This window comes from Neolamprologus multifasciatus, chromosome 11, assembly GCF_963576455.1.
Source record: "Neolamprologus multifasciatus chromosome 11, fNeoMul1.2, whole genome shotgun sequence".
NCBI classification, from domain to species: domain Eukaryota; kingdom Metazoa; phylum Chordata; class Actinopteri; order Cichliformes; family Cichlidae; genus Neolamprologus; species Neolamprologus multifasciatus.
Genome location: NC_140449.1, coordinates 15,247,042 through 15,273,782, shown reverse-complemented (window position 1 = coordinate 15,273,782; position 26,741 = coordinate 15,247,042). Strand labels below are relative to the sequence as shown.

Genomic DNA, 26,741 nt, shown 5'->3' with positions numbered 1-26,741 from the left:
CTTAATGAGCCTATTATTTTCAGTATCTGCTTGTAACTTGGTTAGACTAAGGCAAAAATAAAAAATCTTGGTTTGGTTTAGGAAACTAGAGTAAAAATAGGATGGAAACTTCTGCTTGTTGAGGTTATAAAGCATGGCTTGTTGAACAATTGAAGTTACTCAGTGACTGTCAGATACACTGAATTCTTTTCACATTCTGCGACTAATTGCAAGCAGTTGCAGCAACTATGTGACCACAGTGAGGTTGAGCATCTAACACCTTCAATCTCTGGACACCCACGGGTCTCCAGTCATGGTCTGAATTGGGCTGACTGCCGTCACTCTCAGATAGATTGTCAAACTTTTGCACTCTAATTTAGAAAAACAGATTGCCAACATGTTGCAATCAGTCTGAGTCAGCCTGGATTACTTTTTCAAATCTATGAGGTTCTGGCTGGATTTTGAGTGTAAGGAGTTAATGTGAATTTCTGTGCATGCAGACATCCACAGATTTACAATTTTGGATAATTTATCACAGTTAATTGCCCTATTATTAAAAACAGATTACATGTAACTGCCAACTAAATGCCACTACAAAGAAAACTGATAGCAGACTCTGTCTAACTGTGCTATTCTTCACACACTAAATTTGTTTTGAAGACAGCAACTGGCTACCAGTGACTGTAGACTTGATCCCCACCTTTGAAGCAAATATTTCAAAGCATTATGTTTGCAAGTACATTGCACACAGTTGCAATACTTTCGCTTGTCATGGTTACACCAATAATTATGTGGTTAAAATGTCCCATGTTAAAATCAGATGTTTTGGGTTGTTTAACTATAAAACATAAGGAATACATCAATGCAGCACTTAAGCTTTTAGGTTACATTAAATGAAGCTAATTAAAAAATAATAAAATCCTTTTTATGTGAAATTACACAGAACAAAAAGTATTCAGCTCAGTGTGATTTAACTACAGGTAAAATATTAAACCAAGTCACTAACATTTTGATTATAATTGATTTAATTTCACTTAACATATCTACAGACAGAATTGTAGAATGGATTATACTTGTGTTAAAGAAGCATTTGAGCAATTCTACCCAAAAGAAGAATGTGTGCCCTGTTAATATGCAACTGCCTAGAAGGTGGCATTTTTCACCTCTAAGAAGGAAACTGAGCTCAGCCCTAAATCAAAGTGAACGTTCAGGGGAGAGTTCAAGTGTCCGATAATTAAAACGGAAGAAAGGGAGTCACCTGGGGTCAAACCTCGTTACTGCCGAGGTCACACGGCGTGCTGAAGAGGTGAGGTGTCTGCAATACTGCTTACTAAGATTAGTCGTAATAACCACAAGGTCAAAGTGCATTTGGTGTCCTGTAAGTAGACACTGAAACCCAACACACCTCACTTGAAGTATTAACAAGAATGTATATCACTGTCATAGCCCATGTCGTACACAAATTCAATCTATATAACAAACACTTTACGCAACATTTCTGTGTTTTATGCCACACTCCAGAGGAAATATGAACGGTATGAAACAGCAGGATGGTTTCAAGCAATTGACTTCCAATGAGCTCTGCAAAAATACGCCAAGTAAATCATGTCATGTGTATTTACAGTATACATTTTGGTGTTACAACACATTGGCTGGGATCAAATAGGCTTGAGCAAGATAAACCAAGTTTTATTGTATTTATTTTATCTACAAATAATTTATCCCAGCAGATGCAACAAACTGTGCAGCAGGTTTGCAGAAGCACGTCGACTCATTAGGCGCTCAAAAATAAGCATGCCTTTGCCTCTCATGTCAAGTAATCTTGTTGTACGTTTCTGGCTCACTGCACAGGGCCTTTGAGTGCTTACCATAATTCTTACAGCAATCACACTGAACAATGAATAATCATTATTTATTTACTGGACTGAGGTGCAGTGCTCTGGTTTCCGTTTAAGCCAACTTTCCTCTGATTGGTTGACCTTCCCAAACAGAATATTTGAACAGCAGGTAGGGTGGGGCTTCTGTGCTCACAACCACAGCTGTGTTTCACCTGAGATGACAATATCCAGGATATCAACTCTCAAGCTAACCATTTAGAGAATTTTGACTTTGCTTTGAAAAAAAGAAATGAAGCTGTTGTAATCACTAAAGACCTCCAAACTCTTTGTGTATGCGCTGCACAAAGCATGCTCTTTAATCAATGTATTCTTAACACTTGACCATTCTTAACACATTTAATAGACGTGAGTGTTAGTAGAATCCATTATTGTATCCACAGTCAGATGGACTGAATCATCTCCAATTCCCACTGCCTGGAAGTACCAGAAGATGTGAGTTCAGTCCCTCTGCAAACACAAGTGTTTGAAATGACATGGTTTGATTTCCCAAGAGCTGCATTTAAGGCTGTGTTTATATTAACATTATACTATGTTCTCCAGGACAAGCACCACAGGAACAAACAGGGACAGTTCATGGAGAGCGGTTCACGTTCCTGCACACTCACAGAGAGGTTTCCCACTGTGCGACAAAAGTTTGGACAGATTAATGTATTTTTTTACTGAAATAAACTGTGTTCTGTCTCAGTTGAAAGTGAAATACCTAAAGCCAAAAGCATTCCCTAATTCCCTCAAATAACGCACTTTAATTACAGTACGGTGATTGTGTGTGCAAAGCAATCCAAGTTTGGAAGCCGTTTGACTGATTCCACAACTAATATGGCCCATAAGTGCAGATGGATATCTTCAAATTTTCCGTTTCTAACCTCAGGCCAAATATCTGACAGGTCTACAAGTGCTCAATGCCAAAGTTGAGCTGAGAGCTGATGGAGCTGTCAAAACAGAGAGAAATTAGCCTTTAGTGCTTTCTCACCATTAGCTACAGTAAGCAGAGGAGACTGCTAAACTGGCTAATAAGAAGCAGAGCTGTTTAAATATATTACTGTCAGATACCGTAGTATCTCATATTTCAAGACAAATGGTCTTCTCTAAGTGCAAATATGAAAGCAGTGATTAATGACTGATCTGATTACTTAGTTCTTATCAGTAAGGAGGGTGTCCCATGTCAGAATGAAGCTGACCCAGTTTCAGACGTAAGATGCACGGCTCTAAATTAAGATTTCATACCATTCTGCACACATCGAATAACTAAGGGGCAACAACAGAGGAAGATTCTAGCTGAGATGTAGCAACCACAAACCACTGAATATGAATGAAATTCAGTGACCTTTAGCAATGACAAGCAAAATAACTGTAACCAATGCAAGCAGGCAAACTTTGAGTTTAACTGTTCTCATCTTTGAAAGGTTACAGCTTATTGAGATATGAGGGGGTGTAACACATCATAGGGTTGCCCACATAACCCACATGTTTGTTTGTTTTTCCCAATTGTGAACAGAATATATTTCTCAAGAAAAATGGGTCATTTAAGACCATGACAGGAAATCACAAACATGATCCTTAGTTGCAGGACGTACACAGAGTAATTCTTGGTAAAACAGAAAAATAACTGTATATGTAGCTGAAATTCTGCCACACCTGGAAAAACTCGCATCATACCGAATCAAACAGGCAGTTGTGGTGTACTGTCCACAAACTGTCAAGCAGACTCAATCCAGCTTCATTAGACCAAGACTGAAGTTATATAGTGACACTATCCTTCTGATGTTGTTTGGTGTGTCCCAGTGTTTGCATCATTCCATTTGGTCACATGTTTTTTTGTTTTGTTTTTTTAATACCAGAACAGAATGGGAAAGAGAACACCAGAGATTATAGGTGACAAAATGCAGGCGAGCTTGGATTCAGAGTCTGGGAAATTTTGCTTTGGAATTTCCATTTAATCCAGGGGGAAACAAAGGTGGATTCAGCAAACTTCTCAGACACTTTCCCATGTGTGACGCTAAAGATTTGTATGTACCACCTCTAAGATACAACACCAGTCTGTTTACAGTGTATTCTCTATGTATTTTAATCCTTAACATTAAAAATCTTAAGTATAATTTTTAATTCAAGCTTATTTTAAAGCTGACTGCATTTTCACTCTGAAGTGTGGCTGTGGAGATTCCTTGGACCATTTTCATTTTCAGAAAATAATATAGAAAAGAGTAATGAAATAGATAAAGATACCCCACTCATTTCCACAAATCTGATCTGTCGTGAGATGGCTCTTGATAAGGTACTGCGTTAGATAACATACCTGTCATTATACATTACACAACAGTGAGGCTTGTGCAGGTCAGCTGTGTAAATCAACTCTGCTGAGGTCTGGGCAACCCTCGTATACTAGCTTTGGACCCCTCCAACATCTATTTGGGCATCCAAGCAATACACACAAATTTGAGTCTTGACAGGTATAATAAAGAAATGATATAGTTTTGTTTCAGTTTGCCGTTTATAGGAGCTCTGCGACAGCAGTCTTAGAGAAAACATAACATTGTTAAAACAGAGTGCTAAGTAAGAAGTGGAGGATGTGGGCAACAGTGAAAAATCGGGCTATCCCAAAAGGCGTCGTATATAACTCGTCACCCTCTGCTGCTTTTCACTTTTATAGTTCCACCACGTTTTCTTCAAGAGATGACAGCTGCATCAACTTTGTACTAGCTGGGCTGCATTTAGCCATTTGCGCAACTTCTTTGACTCACTGTCATCAGATTTATTCCTGCAATTTTTTTCTGTCATCCCAAGGCTCTGTGAAATTCCCATTAAAACTGTGAGAGAAGATCTGACCTTTCAATTTGTGTGACATATGCTCAATACATTTTCTGCTGCATGCTGCTAAGGCACCACTGAGTATGCTTTAAAACTGCAAACCAGGCCGAGTGTGATTTACAAAGAGTATCAGATAAGTTTCATGGGGATGGTCAGCAAGTCGTGTTTTCCAGTGTGGGTTGGTGAAATATTACTACTCCATGCCAAAATCTGAACTGTGGAGATGATGTGGGGGGGATAAATGCCAAACACAACTATGGTCTGTAATTTTTGTGTTTAGAAGAATAGGGACTTTTACTAATATGTTATTTGGCAGTTCCAGTAAGGTCGGACTGAAATTGATTTTTTTATTCGGCTCCTTTGGAGCTGTGTGTACACTTCACTACTGATTAGCTAGGAACTGGCTGTCTTTTGATGGACATCAGTAACACCTGCATTTACCTGCTATTTCATATCAAAACGATTGCCTGCAAGACACCTGCACTGTGGTTCCTGTGTTTTTGGGCAAAGACAGTTCATTTTAAACCAAGCCATCAAAATGTGATTGAAGTGCAGACTTTCAGCCTTAATTCAAGAGGTTTAACAAACGTATTGCATTAACTGTTTAGGAACATATAAACATATACACTGCATAGAGAATGTCACATCATATAGTAGAGCTAAAGAAAAATCATCACCTACTGTCATCTCCCGATCCATCCTGTCTCTAACTGCATTTTGAATAGTGTTGAAACCTGTGCCATATTCAACACAGACACTCATACTAGTTTATCAACTGTGTCTAATATTAGTACTGTAAACACCAGCGGCCGTCAATGTCCACATGATTTTACTGAAGGTGGTTATGCATTGAGAGACTGAACTGAAAAACTGACCATATGTCAGTTTCTTCTGATGCCATCTATATACATATTAGCAACGTGTAGAACAAAATACTGCTGATGATTTTCAGACATATCACGATACACTGGCAGTAGTGTGTTGTTCTTTGGGTTTGTGTAATGTTGCTCAAAGCAGTTTCTGAGGTTTGAAATTTGGGCATTTTAAGCAGATTTTTTTTTAAAAAACAAAGTCAGAGTCTGAAAAGCAGTGAGTTCAGACCGTGACTGGATGTAAACCAACAGAGAGTGTGATACTAAAGCCAAACTTGAGGTGAGACTTGGATAGAACTGGCCAGGCAGGCTTTTAGGCTGACAGCCATTAGCCAAACCAAACCCCAACTTAATATCACAATGATTTCATGGTCATTTCTTAAAGACACGGGACAGCAAGCAGACTTTCTAAAAAAAAAGAAAAGGCCAAATCCAACCACCTGGGTTTTTAGGCAGGCTACACTGCTCTCAGTCGTGGAAAGTTATGGCAGTTTAAATTAGCAATGGTCCCTGATAATGCAGGTCAAAGACGATTCAGCCAGGTAGTCTTAGTCCAGTACACACAGTTATTCAAAAGATATATTTAGTTTGATTACTTTCCCCGTTTACACAGTAAATTGTAACACTAAAGTGTATTTAAACTGTATATGAAATCATAAAAAGGGATAGGTCTGCTGTGTCCTAAAATTTCTTTGCTTTCACTGGCTTGAACATTTCCTTGGACATAAGCTCTATATTGTTATACAAAGTCCTCAAAGTCCAGAGTGAAATTATTTCCAAATGTTTGCCGCTTTCTTCGTGAGGTCAGTGTAATTCCAAACCATTTCTCTGCTCCCCACTTCTTCTTTACTTCTCCCGATCAAACAAAGCATATTCTGAGTTCTCTCATGGTCTACCAAAAAGAAAAAATGCAGTAAATAAACTCATCATTAAAAGTCATGCAATCACTCAAAATTTTGAAAGAAATTCTCTTAGACTCACATATGTGGGGTAAGTGAAATTTCTTTTACTTGTGGTTCATCATGGTTCAGTAGTCCTGTGTGGATTAACAATCCAGAAGAAGAATGTAGTTCTTTTTTTTAACTTGTCCTGCATGCTTATCAATCTAAATGCACACGCTTGCAGTGTAACACTGTGTGTGGGCCTGAAGTCACAGCTCAAAAGCCCATAATCTGCGATGTTGGAACACTTCATCATTCAGCACGTGTCCCTTTAGGGGCAGCTTTAAGTCTTCAGCTGATGCCTTTCATTATAACCTCATGTAGCTCGACTTCTGACTTAATCAAAGAACAGCCACTCAAGACTTAGCTTGGGTCTGTTGAAGTGATGCTACAGTACAGTTTTTATTGTAAAGAAAATGTATACACACAATTAGATTTAAAACACAAAGCAAAATTAAGACACAAACATCAGCTTTCAGGTTTACATTTTAATACTTTAAACCACTTCTGTCCCTGCTAACCTCAAGGCTGTCCAGTCATGGCAAAAATAATCTCTTGATCGAGAGCACAATGCAAAAGCACATGAGAAACTCAGAGATCTGGTGACACAACCAACTGGACAACTGTTAGTGATCGATAGGTTTACCTACAGAAACCTTTTACGATTTGTAAATCTTCTAGACAGATCTTTTTTAGGTTGAAATTCAGTGTGAGTGAGTTTGGGCTATCAAGGACTGATGAAAAGTGCAGTTACCTTCCAACTGAAGTCAAAATGAGAGCATCAGAGGAAAAAGAAATGTGAAAAAAAGAATCATTTCATTACAATTAACTCATTTTTACATTGTTCATTGAAAATAAAATACACTCTTTCAGATAGGAAAGGCATCATAACACCATCAGCCACATACTTCTAATAAATCAGATTAGATTGATCTGACAACATGCCTTTCTCACATGCCCTGTCTTTAATAACACAATCCATCTTTGAAAGGGCTTAAGAGCTAAATGTATAGGAAAAAAATAGTTTCTGTATATCATATCACATGGTGCACACTGGTGCTAAGACTTTTAAAAGAAGAAGAAAAGGTTCTTCACCTTGCCTTCAAGAATGCCTCTTAGTTTTAAGAAAGCCTCCAGCTTCTGACAGATAAAACTATACAGATCCCCTCAAAGTGGAATCCACTCCATCTCCATCAGGAAAATGGATTGGTTCATATCGTTTATGACAAGGGCCCCTTGAAAAGGCACGGTTGGTAGTGGTAAAAGGGCCTATGAGGATTTCTTTTTAGACACACCAAAGAGGTCACAGGAGCACTGGAAATGGCTCAGCTAGAGGTAATTATTTTCAAACTACACTTGGAATCGTGTTTCTGCTGAAAAACATTTTCATTTATCACAAGTGGGCTCTTTCAACTGTCAAACAAAAGTACACAACCTATATTTATGGTGAGAACAGAAACAAACTTTGTGTGATGAAGACAGGCTAACATTATCTGCTAAACACTATCTGCTCACAAGCTTACAAACCAACAAAAGTAAGCAGAAGCACAAATCTTCTCATGATGTGAATGTATTCCTTTGTCCGACTGTCTCTGTCCTATCTTAAGATCAGTGAAAAAAGCCTTGGTTTGACAGTTAATAGTGCTCAACTTTGAGCCTCTGCTACAAGTCCTGGTGTCAGAGTGTTTAGTCCAAGAGGTAGATTAGCTGCTAATCAGATGAGACAAAGAGGGGTTCCTGCTTCCACACAGAAAGTCTCATACCTGAATGCCAGTGATTAGAACCTAATCTGCTGCTAGGGTGGTCAGTATAGAAGACATTTGTGCACATATGCACTCACATACATGGATGCATGGTGACATCAGTAATCCATTATGAAGATTTCTCAAATTTCCTCTGAGTAAAAAGCAAAAACAGAAGCATGGATTTTTACACCAGATGTACCCAGAACAAATCTGAAACCTGACCTTATCCTTCAGGATCATAGAAAAAAAAAAAAAAAAACACCAAAATGATGGCCACGTGTCCTCAGCAGTAACACAAATTGTAAAGGTGGTGTAGTTCCTTACAGTCAAGTCCATGGAAAATGCTATTACTCATATTTGCTTGTGGTTTTTCAATATGACACAAAGGACGTGTTCATTAAACTAAGATGTCCACTTTTTGCTCCATAACGTTACAGAGAAATGACAAAACTGGAGAGGGGCTGGAGGAAAACAGGTGAAAGAAGAGTTTATTCAAAGGCTCTTTAAAACAAGCACAGCCCATGTTACCATAAGTCTGTCCAGTGGATGGATAGTACGCCTTTGCAGCTTGTAGACTGGAACAATCACCCTCGCTAATGATTTATGTTTGCCATTTACAAGACAGCAAGACAGCAACTAACCACAAACTGTCCCAGATCTGGTCTCCTGTCTTCAAAGGCAACAATATTGTAGCTCATTGTGCACAGTTGGAGTAATTTTGGTCATGCCACGGTCTTCAACCACTATTTTTACAAGTGTGACTCCAGGATTAGTTGCTTACAGCAATCATCATTATAAGTTCTGGCAAACCTTTTCCCCCTCTTGTTGACATAGTAATTCATCAGTGCAACATGTGTTCATATTTGAATTTTGTGTGATCTGCAAAGGGACATGTATCACCCAAGTTTCTCCAAAAGGCATCACTTCTCCTCAGCAGCAGATTTTTCAGGGTACTTATATGAACCACAGATTACATGAGATCATCGTGCAATATAACCACCTGCAGCTGTTAAGATAAAAAAAAGAAGAAGAAGCTCACTGGGATAGCAAATGCTGTTCACTTATTTAACCTCTGCTGAAGGACTTCTATAAAACTAATGTCTGTAGTTTTATAGAAGTCCTTCAGTTCTTCAAGTCTTTCAGTCAGCATGGGATTTAAAATGCAGTAATCTAGATATCATTGTTCTTTTCTCAGGCTATGTCAGTACAGAGCAGCAACCTGACTGAAAATCCAAATCTCTTAGAGCCTCTTAAAGGCAGTCGGATTCATCCCCGGTGTATTCTGCTAACCGACCCACTGATGCGCATTCAAAGAGGCCAAGCTCCCAACCCCGGAGGCTCTGGCAGCACGTTCTGGCTCACTCTGCTCTGAGACAGAGGGAGTGTATAAAATGACTCCTCCAGGCAGCTCAGTGTGAGAAGAAGGCAAGCATGCTAGGAATATTTTCCAAATAGTTTTGCAAGGATGGGGAAACAGCAAGATGTTGGATAATGTTATGTGCCTGAGAGAATTTTGGTTTCCAAGCACCTTAAATGTACCAGAGGTAGGTGTTTAAAATAAAACTGTTTGGACACAATTTGGAAAACTGCGGTTTCACAGCTCATCCAAAGAATCCGAAGAGTTTGTATGAAACCAGGACTCAATAAAGCAAAATTCTGCTGCTGCTGCAGACCAGATTCCTGATAGCAGGGAATACTGGTAGATCCCCATTGCTACTTGGTATCTTTAAAATATACACGACCCTTCTGACATCATTCTTTGATTTCTAAGGTTATTACTGGGTTTCAGTTTAGGTCAGTTCTGTTACTACACTACATATGTAGCTATGTAGAATAAGACTTTTTGAAAGGTTAGTGTTAGATTGAGTGAATCCATAGTACAGTGTTTTACACAGTCACCTAACAAGTGAAAGCGCTCTGGTTTAGAAGATTTAATTCTCTTTGGGGTTATGTCAGTGAGGGTATCTGTGGTAATCTCCTGAATGAAGTTTGTGGAGTTACCCTTTGTAACTTTGGAGTAGCAGAAAGTAGCTGCTTCCAAGACATTATTGTAACACTTGTAACACATGACTGTAACTGTTGTGGTAGCTACTGCAGCGTGATTATCAGCTGTACATGTTGTGCTTCTGACCACACATAAAACTAGACTGTTCTACAATAAAGGTGATAATTTAACACACATAACAATTCTTGGATAAATGTAATATGTGGTTTCAAGTGCAATCAGGCACTGTTAGCTAGGTAGCTTATATTGGCACAATCATTGGTGTAGACAACATATCCTCCTTTTACTTCCAACTGCACAGCCAAAATGGTGACCTTTGAAAGTGAGCAATGTAAAGCATTTCATGTTCAGCAAATGACTATTATGAGTACTCAAACCAAGTACTTCTGGAGCACTTGGTGTGGCTGTAGTTGACAGTGAGGAGACATCTCTCCATCGGACAAAGCATGTGTAAGTATGGAGGGAAGTAATGTAAGAGCAGCGTAAGTTTTACCATTCTATCAGGTTAACTGTCTAACTCCAGCTTCTTTGTTAAACTATTTTAGTAGTCACCTTTAGTTAACCCTGTTAGTTAGTTATCAGTGATATCAAACCCTAACCCTATGTTTTGGAGACAAGAAAGTGTCTTTTGGAAATATGCAAATGGTTTTTGTGTATCACTTAGAATGATTGTATTTTCACCCATGATGGCCTAGACTTAGGAGCCTACATTTAGAAAAAAATGTTATCCCAAGATTAAGGTCATCATTGATGAAGATTCATATTTGAATCTGTATATTATGAAGGTTTATATTTTTTACAGCTCCTGACAGTAGTTTACTAACAATAAATGACTCCACTCCTGTCATTTTAGTAGCTAAAATTGCTTGGTTGCTTGAGGCTGAACAGAGTCAATAATTATAATTCCAATTAAGTGAGGTTAAGGGCCTGTGGAGGACAGTAAAATGGTGGCCTTTTTCAGTGGGAAGCAAACAGAGCACTTGTAACCACCTGAAAAAGGTTAAATGCAAGGAGGAGCATCCAAGAAAAACAGAACGAGAGTGAAAGCAGTATCAGCTCAATATCTAGTAGTAGCTGCTCAGGGAATTTATTTGTCAGATAGTGAGAGACTTGGACCAGATGAACCTAGGTGAAAGAAAACAGATACAATCAGAGAAATGTTTGTGTGCATGTGTGTGTGTGTGTGTGTGTGTGTGTGTGTGTGTCTGTGTGTGTGTGTGTGCGTGTGTGCATGTGTGCATGTGTGCATTTACAGTAGAGAAGAAAGGGAAACCTGTGAATGTCTACAAGGAGCAGAGCCAGATCCAGATCCAGTCAAGGTAAATGCTGGACTGATTTCAACAGGTTACTGCGGTTTTTCCTCGAGCTGAGCAGTCCAACCAAACTACAACTTTAAGGCCTACCGCAACCTCCAAGTTTGTTTCAGATTTTATAGCATCAAAGAGTCCAGTTCCAACATAGCATACACATAGGTTAAGAGTCTTTGAGCTTCTGGTTTCGTTACAGTGCAACCAGTCATTTGTTGGCACACATTTATATTGCTTTTAGCCTTGGGTGAAATAATGATCTACACAACTGATTAAATCCCAGATTGTGCTATTCAACAATATTATTGTTGCTGCCTGTCAACTTTTTTAGCATATTGTCTCTCCAGTGAATCTCTCATCCTTTTTGAACACCATAAACAATCTGCCATGTGCATTTACATTGCATTTTGCCTTTATCCTTATACCATCAGTCTATGGTATGTTACTAGCTGACACCTGTGACCAGGCACTTCTTTTCAGTGGGACTCGTGTGTAAAAGGGCAGCCTGAAGCAGTGAAATATAGATGCCACACAGCCAGCAGTAAGAAAAAGACAGAAAGAAATGCTCTCTGATACTGAGCACAGCAGCCAGTACCATAAAACTCTTAATAACTGAGTGTTAAAAGACCAACTGAGGGATAACAACATTGCCTGAAATAAGCTGATAATAAATGTAATGTTAAGTGGGTTTATTGGTTTAGGAATGTACCATTTCACAATATAAGAGGAAGAAAAACACTGTGAGAGTGACTCACCTAGGCCTTTGGAATATGAGGCTATACTGCTGGCAGGCCAGACCCACAGTGGGGGTGTAAATGATGGGCATAAACCTTTCGATGTCTGACAACAGCACCCGATAGAAGAGCTTCTCGTTGCGGTCCTGGAGCCCCATTAGGAACACATATCTGGGAGTGACAGAGAAGAAAACAGAGCATGTTAATCTTAAGCATCTTGACAAATGGTAGCTGCTAACCTAAGCTTATTGAAGTCAGATGTTAAATCCTGGATGTTTGCGAGAGACTATCAAGGAGACTTAGGGATGAGAGAACACTGTGTTCACCTGGCTGCAACAGTGCACAAACCAGGGAGATTAAAGGAACTGAAGCTACTGAAAAAAAAATGAGAAAGAAGGAAAAGAAGAGAAGTATTCCCCCTAAAACCTGATTTATGAAGAAATCTTTTACTTGTGTTCCAAATGACTGAAACAAATAAAGTGAATAAAAAATAGTTCTCAGATAACCTACACAAGCTTTTGACTGTGATTGTAGATTTACTGGGAACTGAAGGTTTGCATTTGAACCAAATTAAGCAGAGCATGCCTGAAAGGGCTCTACTCCTGATCACAGAAGTTTCCATGAAGTCAAGAGCACAAGGGTGCCTCTTGTTGAGACGATAAAAAGCATGCGCGGCCTCTCTGCTATAGGTTAGCCCACAGCACCTGCACAATGCACAGTGCTGACAGCTGCTCTTGAAGAAATGTGTTTTCATATTGATGAACCCAAATATAAGCATAGAATGGCTTGCTTTTCAAGTATCATATAATAAAAAAAGTTTAATTAATGTAGCCTTCAATGTGTTATTTACTGAAGACTCAAAAACAGTATGTATCTGTTTCCTACAGTAAGAACCAAAGTGATGAAACTGTGTCCATGACACCTGAGCAAACATGATCTGCTGAGGAGAACCAAAAACTACAGGAAAAAAACTGCCCTTGAGGTTTTCTGGGGGTTTTTGCTCAATGGATTTGTTTCAGGCGAAATGACAGATTCAAAACTTCAAAATTCACAGCACTAAAAAAAGAGAGTGGAAAATGTTACTCTGGGGCTCTTTGTCTGGCCAGAGTGGCATGATGAAAGCTTGTCTCTGTTGCTGAAACACTAGAAAGAGAGTCTGTCTTTTTAAAAGGAAAAGGAAATGGTGACAAAACAGTTGTGAATGGTTTGTTCTAGTCTACACTAAATGGCAACCTCTAGGGCTAAAAAATGAAGAGAACTTGGAAGTGCCAAAAGCTGCAATTCCAAAAGAGCTGATTCCAACAGACTTTCATGTAAAAGCTCACAGATTTGAAACAGAAATTCCTCCATAAATAGTGACAGTTTCTGTAAGACAGTGATTTACCTGCAAAATGACTTTCTGCTCAGCAGACTTGTTGAAACATTGGCAACCTTTCACCAATCTGTTTGAGAATGATTGCAGTCAGTCCAATTTGACCTTGACTAACTGAAGACAGGTTGCTTCCCACCAGGTGACTTGCTTTATCGCCTTGCAATTTAAAGCACGTCACCCACAGCCTGAGGGTGTTGCATGATGGGTGAGCGGTTGGTACCCAGAGGTTACCAACTGCAATTCATTAATTGGCAGGTGTGCTGACACAGTCTATGGTCCACACTTAAAAGACACTGAAATGTTTTTATACTCATATAAACAGCCGTTAGTAATGTCATTTGCTGATAACATGTGAATATTTATTTTTACCTTCAAAAGCTGCTGGAACAGTGCAGAACCCACATCAGTGCCAGGGGGAAAAGTAGGGAGTAAATTATGGACTTGTAAAAAAGGAAATTAAAAGATTTCCTTTTAAAAGAAAATTGAAGCAATGGCTGAGATTAAAGCTATGTAAATTAGTTATTAGAGTTACAGAAAATCATTCACACCCATCAGGTTTTTCAGTTTCATGCAAATAGCAGATAAGCTGTGTCAGACATATAAATTTCCCTCTGGAGTCAATAAAGTTATTATCATTATTATTATTATGCTTTTCTATAAAGCTTTCTAGAAAGTGTCTGATTGGCTCCAGTTTTCAGCAACACAAACCCACTGGTCCTGCAGTAAGAGCATACCTGGGTAGAAAAACACGCAATGGAGCACTGTCAGTCATGGATGGGCCTCCCCAGAGCCCGGAGCTCGACATTATTAAAGCAGTGTTGGATCTTGACAGAGAACAGAAGAAAAAGCAGCTAATGAAGAGTTTTAAATGTCCTTCAAGAAGCCTGGTGAACTATTCCTCAAGACTACTTAAAGAAATGACAAGAAAGCTGCCTCAGAGAGTTCAGGTATTGAATAGAGTTCATGCAAAATATTGACTCTCAAGTTCATTAGAACTCTACAAACTCTGCTTTTGCCTTATACACTGTATTTCCATGTATGTTTCATTGTGTGTGGAATTTAAAGAGAGGCAAAAGTGAGATGTGATGATCACATTTGGTCATTTTCACCATATAATCCTTTCTTTCTTTGGTGGGCTGAGAGAAAAGTAAAAGATTTGAAAGTAAACTGGTCTTCATGAGCAAAATCAACAGAGATCCCGAAACACAAAGAAGGGCACGACTGAGAAAAAAGGTGGGATCTGCGTCGACACGTGGCTTCAGTTGAGCACAATAATAGACATTTTACATTTTTCTTCAACATTTTAATGACTTCAGTTGTGATTGTCAGTCATCAAACCATCAAAAAAAACCACACAACTAGTTACGTCTCCATAGAAAATCCTAATAATTTCCTGTGGGGTGATATGGTTTGATTTGATGCTGGCAAATGTTAAGAAAAAATTCTTTCTCCATTTTTAACCTTAAAAGGGAGCACACTCCCACACCCAGGAAACAGCAATATTTACAGTACACACTGCTTTATAAAGCAGTATCCCTGCTGACTTATTGGATGCATTGTTTCCTTTAAAGTCAACCTAGTGGGGCAGCTGACTTAGGACCTCATCTATCTCTTCCTTTATCTGTCTTAGCATGAGTGATCAACAAGCTCTGCTCAGCCTTGGCTCATTTTAAATATATTAATGCCTTTTAACAACATCACTGGATGTGAAGTTCCCCTTCAGCTGTACCATTTTATGTCCTGCAGTATTGGGCTTGGCGAAGGCTTTGAACATCCATTTCCTGTGTTGACGGTGCAGTCACAGCAAGCATTCGAGTCGCTCCATCATCTCAAATGGCAAACGCATGTGCTCACAGTGCCGTTTCTCTTTTTTCAAAAAATTCAAAACCAAGACAAATTCCACACGTGGGATTAAAATAGTATGGGAAGATGACATTTTGAGTTATGCTCAATAAAAAAATGAATGACAACATCTAGCGTTAAACACCAAAGAAGGATTCAGAGTCACAGGACAGACTATGTAAACACAGCATGCTCGAGCAACGACAGGCAAATAGCAGTCTGTGATCTACGACAGCAACACTCATAGTTTGGAAGACACTCAAGTCCCGGAGGGATTGTAAATGACACCGATAGGGCATGGGAATGGCAATGTCAGGCTTGTAATAACTGTTTTTATATGCTGACGCTGCACTGTTGCTATGGTGAAAAATGAGGAGGCTGTTAAGAAGCTATCTACAGTAATTCCTGCTGACCCTGAATCCTGTCTCACAAGCATTATAGTGACAGCTAACTAGAGCGAGGGGCAGCTTCACAAACACATATTATTCAGCGCGCTGCAGATAATTCAAAACAGTAAACCAGACGATGACTTTGACTGATCAAAGAGCTCGAACTGAAATGTTTGCAAATGGCCCTTTCATTGCACAATGGTAACAGCATTGAGTCTAATGAAGCATGTAAAACTGTCTGCACTTTTCATTTGGACCACATGGAGGGTACGACAACAAGAAGAGGTGGCAGGAGAGATGGGGAGAATAGCGTGCAGGTTTGTTAGGTAACATCTATGGGGTTAGGAGATGGATGTGGACTTTAGAGGGGTGGATCACTAATCCCTTTCGTGTCTTGAAGGCTTCCAGATGTGGAACTCTCTGCGTGCACTAGGAGGATTAGTTGAAATTCAACCCTTCATGGGCTGCTGATTCGAAGCTGATAGAAAATAAGGTGGGTAAGTCATTGCAGCTTGACTGTGAAGAGATTTCCCATCTATGTTAGACTGTGCCAGTCTCACCTGTCCAGGTCATCTCTCTTCATGTCATAGTTCTTGAGCACTCGCAGCAGCTGCATGTCCTGACTGGCGAAGCAGGGAGGCAGCAGGCCGTGGATCCCCACCTGGAGACGCTCCTCCAGGGAGAAAGCCATGCCCTACAAACACACAGGCACAAAATAAACACACAATCAAAATCCACTGTCTGCCATCATAATAACACACACATGACCTTCAGACTGGGTGAAACCACTGACTGTGACTCCCAAACTATCTGGTATAGTAAGCATACAGGAATGCAAAAGTCTGTTTTACTGAGCTCTTAGTATCTGACTCTCCGTTAATGGCAGGTAGGCATTTTTGGAATTTTCTAAATGAATCATAAGAACCATTTAGACACACACTCATGCATCAGTCTGAGTGCATCCCTATTTGTCAGCTTCATGTCTGACTCAGGTCCTCTGTCACTTTTCATTACCCTCAGCAACTTATCCAAAAACATTTACTTATCAGTCACTGTGCGTGTCTGTTACACTGTTACTGTTGACCCTAAACAGCAATACTGTGTATATAAAAACATTTTATGCCATGGTCTCTGTTTCTAGTTTTGGATTAAGATATTTAGCTATGATCCGTGATGGCCGTTCCTAATCCAAAAGAGAGCTCACTCTGGGGAACCTGTGTGTATGAGGCGGGCAGCACTAATCATCATGGTTTGTGTTGCAATACTGCTGTGAAATGTGAATAAATTAATATTTTATGGAACACATTCACCACTTATTTGGGTTAAGGTGGGTTAAACTTGTCCTCAGCTCCGGCTGACTGCTTGCTCTCAGACGGGCTCCTCGCTCTCAGATATGCCGCTGCTAACTCACATTCTGGTGTGATGTCAACATTTACCGACAAAGCCACGTACATAACGGGGCTCAGGCTAATAACCTGTTTCAACTTTGACCTCTGCGTTGTCTTTTATCTTGTTCACCCCCTGACCTGAACTGGAATACTGGAAAAACATGCATGAGTGGAGCATACAAAGAAGAGACTGAACACACTCAGGAGAAGTAATGCATCTTAAAGTGACAGTAGAAAGAGGTGGGGTACTTTGGATACTTCAGCTCCTCTGAAAGCCTGGCTGTCTCCAAAAAACCCATAACAAGCATCAAGCCCATGTTTAAGACTGGAACAGCTTTGACTATTCTCTGCAAGTGAGGCATGATACGTCGAGCATTTTCAATCCATAAAAGTGCAGCGACCCAGTGAAACCTCAGCTTCAGCACGCCAGCTACTGTTGCTGACTAGTAAGACAGAAGCGAAGCCCGACTGTAAACGTCCCTGTGCTGGTTTCCATCCCCGGGCCACCAACCATTTACGTGCAACTCTGCCAAACCTCTGGCACATTTATGTTTCTGGTGGTATTAAAATGGTTCTGAAGTTGTTAAAAAAAAGGCACTTGATCACAGGACCCGCTGCTACAGAAAAGCAGCAAAGCATGAGACACAGAATAATAACATTCTGCAATTTTGACGTCACGTGAACCATCAGTGCTGACCACAGACACGCTTCAAATTAGCTTTGCATTATTTGAATAAAAAAGCAGATGGTTTCCAAACTGTTGGTTTTAGATTTAATCTAAATGATTCTGGGTAATGAGGCGAAAGAAACAAGCAAAGACACGCCATTGCCCTTTTTGGCAGGAGATCTGAAAGAAAAGGATTTTGTGTTTTCTTAATTACCTAGCAGCATGCAGGAATTACTGTATGTAACTACATAAGTTAACAGCATGTAAACATGAAGTCTCATAAATCTGTTTTCTTTTTTTAGTAACAGTACTAAATCTAAACTTGACTCAGGGAAAAACAAGGCATCAGTCATTTGAGATACTGAATTATGCACCCCAATCTGTCCGTCGTTAGCCGAGGCTCTGTGTAGCCTGTACTTAACGGACCTCAAAAGGACAGAAGCAGTTCTGAATTACAACCTTCCCCAATTATCAAAAGACATTTTCTATTTTTCAGAGAGCCAGCTGTTCTCATCAGACTCTATGTGAGTTTGGAGCAGCAGCTGGACATGTCTGCAGCAGCAGACTATGCGAGAGTCTTAAAATACACACGGCAAAATGAGCTTAATATGAGCCTATAAAATCAGATTCCTCACAATGTTCCTCCATTAGCTGAGATTCACTGGCTGCAGCACACACTGGTGTCCTCTGGGGACTGGCTGCTTTAGACACAACTCACATTTGAACACTAAAGTTAAAAACACTCAACACACACCCACATAAACAGACAAACGGGAGCCTTTAATTAGCCGAAACATGCTTTATTTGCGCTGGCTTACACTTCCTTTGGGAGAAATGGTTTTCTTGCACAGATTAACTGAGCAGATTTGCACACATGTAGCTCTATAATTAGCCTGCCCAATTGTGCGCTTACGTCCTACTCAGACTCATTAGATTTCACTTTCACTCACACGGTCAGATTGTATGTGCAGGAAGGGTTTTAAAACAGCATTTGCATGCTAACTGAGTGATGTTTTTGGCTGCTTAATGACTCAAATCAAACACGCCCAAAACTTGTCCTGACTGAGGACATTTCTGCTGTTGTTCATTTCAGGTTATTTACAATACACATGTTCTATTTTTACCACACTTTACAACAGATACACATCAGTCATGAGACTGTACTTTAAAGAGCCAAGATATTAGTGCACTTAAACCCAGCGGCACTTATTTTTGGTACTTCAAAAGAACTTTTTTTACATGCTAAAGTAAGCTGATTATTCCTTTAGTACGAGCAATGCTAACCACTATGGACATTAATAAAGGATGCACTCCATTCCTGCATGCACTTCCAATGTTAGAAAGTAACAGAGCAGTTGTGCTTATAGTCTTGTGTTGAATCTGGTGCATGTAGCTCCACTGAACTGCAGCTGTCGATGGCAGCCAGCACGCTTATAATGGGCATACTTAATCCAGTTCAATTCATTTGAGTTTTATTTATATCACAGAGCCAAAAATAATACAGAGAAAAGCCCCAATAATGGAACAGCCACCTATGAGCCCGCACTTGGCAACAGTGGGAAGGAAAACTCCCTTTTAACAGGAAGAAACCTGAAGCAGAACCAGAATCAGGGAGGGATAGGATAAATGTTTGCCTTACTCTGCTCTGCTGCCTTGGTGAGCTTTGCAAAGCAGCACATGAACCAGTTGTCCACCTACTGGAAGACTACTTCAGTATGGTTCAGGCTGAAACAGCAGTTGAGACCGCCACATCTCGTCTAGTTAGCAGACAGGGAAACAAGAGACAGAGATATAATAGTGTGGAAGGAAACTTTGCAGTCAGATGTGCATGGTGTACTTTACTAAGGTGGATAATAAAATTAAATAAAAAAAAGTAGGTCATCAAATATAATTTTCAAGTGAGATAAAAATTCTGCTTACTTAAACATTTAAGGAAGGAGAATGGCTCATGGCTCCGAGAATGCCATCCAGTCAGACAAATGCAGGAATCCTGCATACACTAACTGGACTGGTTCTTATATAGCACTTTTCTACTCTACCTGAGCACTCAAAGCACTTTATACAGCAAAAATGTGATGTTCACACTGTTAACTCCTTGCTGGTGATGTTTTATTTCCTTCCATGCAATGTGCCAAGAAAATTTAACTGATTAGAAGAATGTTTTAGGAGACCGATTTTTTATTGCCAGGAATCATTTTTGTTCATACTCAAAAATATGCACCTTTAGCCTGGTGCGAAGTTGCTGTGCAAGTGAACTCTGTGACCTGAGAGACATCAGTGTTGGACATGTTTCTTTAAGTAGAGAATCGCATAATGTCTTAATCTGTTCGCTTTAGGTCTCAGGGTCTAAAGAGAAAAGAACAGAAAAAGAAAAATACACCAGAAAAAAGCAAATATTGAATTTAGACTGTACAATATATCACAGTTCTTCCCAGCGCCACGCTTCATTAAGAATAATTGCCGACATGGTTCAGAGGCAACCAGTGTCACATGTGAAACAGATGCCATCCACTAAGTCTGGCCTTAAATGACCAATTAACATCCCTGACAAAGGATCGAGCAGCTCAGCAGTCGGGAAACACCGTGCTCCAGAATCACTTCATGATTAAAGATAAAACCTAGTGGCTGGGTCAGACCTAGCCACTTGGGACGACAGAAGAAGAGTGCAGGGGTGGGGTGCATAAGATGGCTTTATGGTAAGAAAGATTAGCAGTACATGGTTCAGAGAGTTTGGCAGGGCAAAGCGTGGGAACCACTAACACCAGATTTGACATCTTTTGGACTTATGACTTGAATATTGACTCTGCACCGCCCGTGTTGTTAGCATGTAAAAAGAACTGCCAATCTCTTCAGTCCTGGCGTCTTGTTTGTCTTTCCCTCAACATGCTTGTCGATCGACCTAATAATGTATAAAGAAGACCGTTCTCTCAACACGAGCCAGGGTAAATACATTTAAGGAATGGTGGCCTGAGCTTTCATCTAACAGCTGAAAAGTTAAGATAGTTGCACATGGAGAAAAATGTGGACCATTGCTCTCCTTTATTCCAACCGAAAGTTTGCAGAAGAATTCCAACTGTCACTCACATATATAGCTCAGTTAATTATGTAATAAAGTCTCAAACTAAATGACGCAGCATGCTAACAAAAGATCCACATATTCTTAATAGAACAAATATCAACATTTGTCTTCACTATATTTTCTTGGTTTATATTCTTTAAAACGAAAGTACAGTGACAAACGTAGACACTCGTCTATACACACAAACCATCTCTATGTTTGTTTGTCTAAACACAGGTTTCTGAGTTTCACTGCTGCACTCTGTTTCTCTTGTTCCGGAGCCCTAAACTGGGCTGGGCGGGATAAACCCTAGAAAGCTTCCACATGGCCCTAACCACATCTGAAGTGCCCGCACCCTGTGCCAACACATGTGATGCCCACAGCCTCATGTTCCAGAAGCCGCAGTAGCAACCTTAACCTGTAATCTACCCACTGGGCAGTGTCAGCTTTTAACCTTGGACTGGTGCCATGCCCACCCCTAAACACTCAGTGGATAGAGGAAACATCTAATTAGATGCCAGAAGGCTAAACAACAGAGATGAAAGTACAAGTCCTTTGAAGCTGATAAAATGCCTTTCGGTTCTTCCCATGGAGTTCAAAGGGTGGGCTTGGTGCAACTTTTCAGCATGAAGATTTAGAAACCTAAACATTCTGCTGTCTCAGCCTTTTAATTTCCTTCAGCCACTACCACACAGAGTTCAGTCTAACATTGAGCTTCTAAGGTTGACAGTAAAGCCACTCCCTTCAATACAGCCTTCAAGTATTCCTTCATGTAGAAATTCTTTAATGTCACGAGAGGAGAGGGCTTCTTATCACAACAATAACACGGTCCAGAAACACTTTCTCACACTGATATATTTCACTGTGAAAAGCATGCAGTGAATGCTGTATGTTGGAATTTCCTGCACACGATGACAAATTACAAACACGAGTGAAACAAGTATATGATTGTCATGCATTCAATGCAGTGTGATATGAAACAACTGTTTCCTCATGGGGCTGATAAAAGGGCTGTATCTGCTGGGACAGGCGAAGCATTTTAGAGCTTAACAGACTCATCAAGGATAACTTGATTTGAACTAACTTATATTCCGAGGTATAAACAAACATCAGATCCAGTTATGTTACGCAAAGAAACAATGTGATATAATTAATAATGTAAATGTAATGTTGTAGTTCATTTTGGGGAAACTGAGTTCTGGCTGCTGAAGTGAACAGAACATAACAAATCAAAGCCTTCCATCACATCCACCAAGTCAGATAATCATGTAGGAATTGAGCTCTGTATTATCTAGCTGTAATGTGAGCTGAAAAACCAAGCCCACCAAGGAAGCAACCTGAAAAACAACATCAGAAAAACAAACAAACAAGGAAAAACAATTCTCCCTCCTGACATCTGTACATGTGGGAGACTTTTTAACTCTCTTATTTAACTTGCATTACAGGTTAAAGCTGCATTTTTAGCAATGTGACTGCTTGAGTAACAGGTTAGTGCCACCAGCTCTTTCCCATATTTCAGTGTAGCAGAACACAATCTCACAACCATGCCTGTGGTGTTATTGTTTTAGTGGCATTTTTGCCAAATATGAAGCTGTTAGGCTGGAGAAAAAGAGGAAGGCCACAGAGAAGATTCACGGATGTAGGGAAAGATGACATGCAGAGGATTGGTGTGTCAGAAGAGGATGCTAGGGACAGGCTGAGACAGAGGCTGATGATCTGCTGACACCTAAAAGAAGCAGCCAAAAGAAGGAGTGACAGGTACTGAAATTGCAGATACAAGCGGTGGAAATGAGCTTTCTCGAGAGGGTGCCAGGGTTTTCCCTTAGAGATGGGATGAGTAGTGCAGTCATTTCGGAGGGACTCAGAGTAGAAGCAGCTGAGGTGGTTCAACATCAAGGATGTCTCCTGGCTGCCTCCCAGGTATTCTGAGCATGTGCCTCCAGGAGAAGGCCCCAGGGCAGATACTGGAGAGATGCTCCCATGACCCAGCTCAAGATAAACAGCAGAAAATAAATGAATAGATGTCTGATCTATAGCAAGTACAAATATCTTTGGAATATATACATGTGACTTTAAACAAACACATAAATATACTTATAATGAAGGTAAAAAAAAAAAATTTTCCATCACCTTTCCTTACCATCCTTATTTTTCTTTCTTTTGTATCAAAAATAGGGCTTGTATTTTACTGTAAGACTACATAACTGGTCTATGGGGGTAATTTTGTCAATGTGCTGACAAACAAAAACTAAAGAATTAAACCACAATATTCCCTTCCTGAGAAAACTTCAGAACTGTGTAATTGCACACAAAGACATATTGAATCAACGTGTAAGATTCACAGATAAGAAAAAAGGGAACGGGCTGCATTTAATATCATAGACGCACATTTTATTTTTGAATAATAGCCAGCCACACAGACTGAGTTTCATTTTTCTCCATTTCTTATTGTGCTCCCTGAGCTTCAATGTTTCTCCTGCAGAGACAGCCCCTATTGAAAGTGACCAGAGCCTAACACGAAACGGAGGCCTTTCCCCATTGAGCCTCTCTCAACCACAATCACAGATCAGACAGGGGGACAAAAGCCCACAGGCCTTCGACAGGGAAAGGGCTCAAATGTTTGGCACTGAGATAAGACCTGGCAGTGGTGTGTGTGGTCACAGAGCACTTCTCTATTCAGGGCTGTGTGGGAGAGGGAGTGTGAGAGAGCCAGGGCAATACACAACATGGCCTTCATGTACAACATGTTTAGCACATAAACTGCTGGATGAAGGTGGTGTATAGTGATAGACATCTTAACCCCACCTCCTCTCATCCATCTGTTGCATCTTAATGCACATTTTTTTCTGTCTTTTTAAAAAAAATGTTTTTCTTGCTGTTGCAACTAATGATTCAGCAGTATTTATGAGAGCTGCAAATGTAAAGTGAAAAAAATAGGGCAGAAAAGGGTTTGTACATAATAACAGGTAAACCACATCATATACACTGTAAAGCTATAAAGGCAAAGAGGTTTATGAGGTGTTAATGCACGTCTTTAAAAGAAAACTGAGGCAAAGTAAGCTTGATTTGCAAGTCATAAGTACAGTAAATCTCTAATCTGAGGCTAGGGCAGGGAATCAAGTAATCTTTTAATTGCATGTATTCAGGATCCTCAAAGGTTTGATGTTTTGGCACTATTTGACCCTTTAATAAAATAAATACTGGAGCTATTTTAAACATGTCAATAACATTTCATTTGCCACAAGTCATTGAAAAGTAGAGTTTCAAATCATTTTAAAAGACTGTAGTTTCAGAGACTACAGTGCTGTTAAAAAGTATTTGGCCCTTTCGAGTTTTCTTATTTTTACACTTAGATGGTTAACATCACAAAATGCAGTTTTTAAATTATGATTTTATTTATCAAGGGAAAAAAGCTATCCAAACCTAACTGATCCTATTTGAATTTAGCTTACTAAAAAATGAAATAATTTAAATACTTCACAAGGGGGACAATTGCTTACTTGCAATTACTTAAAAAGGGGTCAGGTAGGTTTGGATAGCTTTTGTCCCGTAATAAACAACATCATTATTTAAAAAAACGCATTTGCATTTACTCATAATAATATCAAATCGACTAATTTCAAAATTCTCTAAATTATTATTTTAATGCAAGAAAAGCATTCAATAACTTGTCTGGTTTCCCTTACAGAACTCCTTCTTTTAGAAAGTTCTGGGCTGGATGGTTGGAACCCTGCTAGCATTTTCGTGAGTGGGCGAGAGTGGTAGGATATATTTCACAACTTGGAAAGCAAAGAGCAGAAAAACTTTATCCTGGCAAAAAGGAGACACCCTTTTTAATGGCTGGCAATACAAAAGTTGACTTTGAATAGACCTGAAATAAAACTGCAGAGGGGGTAACATTTGCGTAACATTAAACGGGACTGTGAGAAATTCATCTACAGCGGTTAAGTTCACCCACACTCCTATTACACCATAGACCAGTAGATCTGGATTCACTTCGGCTGGTGATGTCAGAGCTCCTCAGACCAGCGATCTCGCTGCAGCTGACCAAACAGGGAACAGAGGACTGCTGAGGTTGTTCCCATAAACACCACCACCAGCGCCATCTACTCTACCCCTCTATTACTGCCACGTGTGCGCCCCATAATGCAGCTTAGACTCATACAGTTAGATGTGCAGCCTACAGTAGCAAGTAGGACCTTAGTTAACTAGGCCAAAAACAATGTTTCTTTTACTTGCATAAAAAACAAAAAGTTGCCTTGAAGCTTAAGAAATACCCACGTAGACATCTCAATTCCTAAACCTGAATACAATATGTGCCCCAGACGTGCCGAGTAATCCCATTCAGACTCCAAAACACATGCAGGAGACTGGTAAATATCAAGAGTCAGCTGAAACTGAATTAGAAACTTGCTATCACGGGAAGCGTCCTGATGAGTTCATTCGGTTGGCTGACTGTGACCCACACCGGGGGAGACTCTGGCTAACAGCTGAAGGAAAGACTGAGTCATACGCCTCCTTTTCCTCCATCACAGTTGCAGTGTTTAGAAACACACACATACACACACACTATAAAGAAATAGTGATTTTTAATGCAAATTTAAGTAAAATCATCATAAACACGTACAGCTTGTGCAGACAATGTGCACAGGGTTTTGTACGTACTTCACAAACACACACACCACACTCACAACTGTCCTAAGACCTGGTTTTGAGGCACAAAAACATGAGCAGTGAGTCAGTTTAATCTCGCCACAAGAGAAGAACCACGCCGCGTGACGTCGTCATTGTCCAGCAGCGCACCGTGCCATCCTCTTGTTTAATCAATAGAGGCATGTATGTCTAGACGCTGTGAAAACAGCTGGTGGGGGTAAGACAGTGGATATCCCAGTGGAATGACAGATTTATCCCATTGTTATCATAGCTGGGATTAGCAGATAGAATCCAAAGATTAGAAAAACAAGGAAAAGTGACAAAAACAAGGAAAAGAGCGGGAAAAGAAAGAAAGAACGTAGGGGGCACGGCTGCTGTTTTATGAGGTCAAAGGCAGAGTGCTGGGGCAGCCAGCGTTTGGCTGGTGGGGTGACTGGCTCACTGGATGTAATGGGCCAGTAGTCGCAGCTATTTAAGTCTGTGATCAGCCAGCCGACCAGGATCGTTATATAACAGCAAAGCTAACCACCACCACCACCGACACACTCAGCTCAGCCTCTCTCTGGTGCTGCCACGTAGGAAAACAGAAAGAAATTTTATCATAAGCTGAGCTGTAAGCAGAACTGAACTCGTCAAACATCTGCTTGTTAGTGGCAAAAGCATCCTTAGGCTGTCATGGGGCAAAGGGCGTGATACAACCTGGACAGGTCACCTGTCTATTTTAGGGTTAACACAGAGAGGCAGACAACCATTCACACTCACACTTACATTTACAGCCAATTTAGAATAATAAGTTAACGTAACTGTGGCAGAGGTGTGGTCCCGGAAGCGGCTGCAGGGGAGGAGTGGTGCAGTGAGCTCAACGGGGCGGTGCTGGAGACAGGTGAGAACAGCTGATGGCATTTGGACTGATGATGGTTTCCTTCCCTTTTATAGTGAGACGGGAGAGGAGGCTGGAAATCAGCCGAGACCGGAGCTGTCAGACTGTGGTTGGTCATAACATATGTAAACTATAAATAAATGTGGCATCTGGTGACAAACAACTGTGCGTGTGTGTACGTGTGTGAAGTGCATTTCACAGTAACC

At 40.2% G+C, this 26,741-nt stretch overlaps 1 protein-coding gene across 1 annotated transcript in view; it reads right to left on the bottom strand.

Annotated features, from left to right (window-relative positions):
- me1 (malic enzyme 1, NADP(+)-dependent, cytosolic) overlaps positions 1-26,741 on the bottom strand; it is a 77,975-nt gene that overhangs the window by 32,700 nt on the left and 18,534 nt on the right. Inside the window, 2 exon segments of the mRNA XM_085177290.1 lie at positions 12,308-12,457; positions 16,450-16,583. Coding sequence (XP_085033416.1) covers positions 12,308-12,457; positions 16,450-16,583 — 284 coding nt within the window.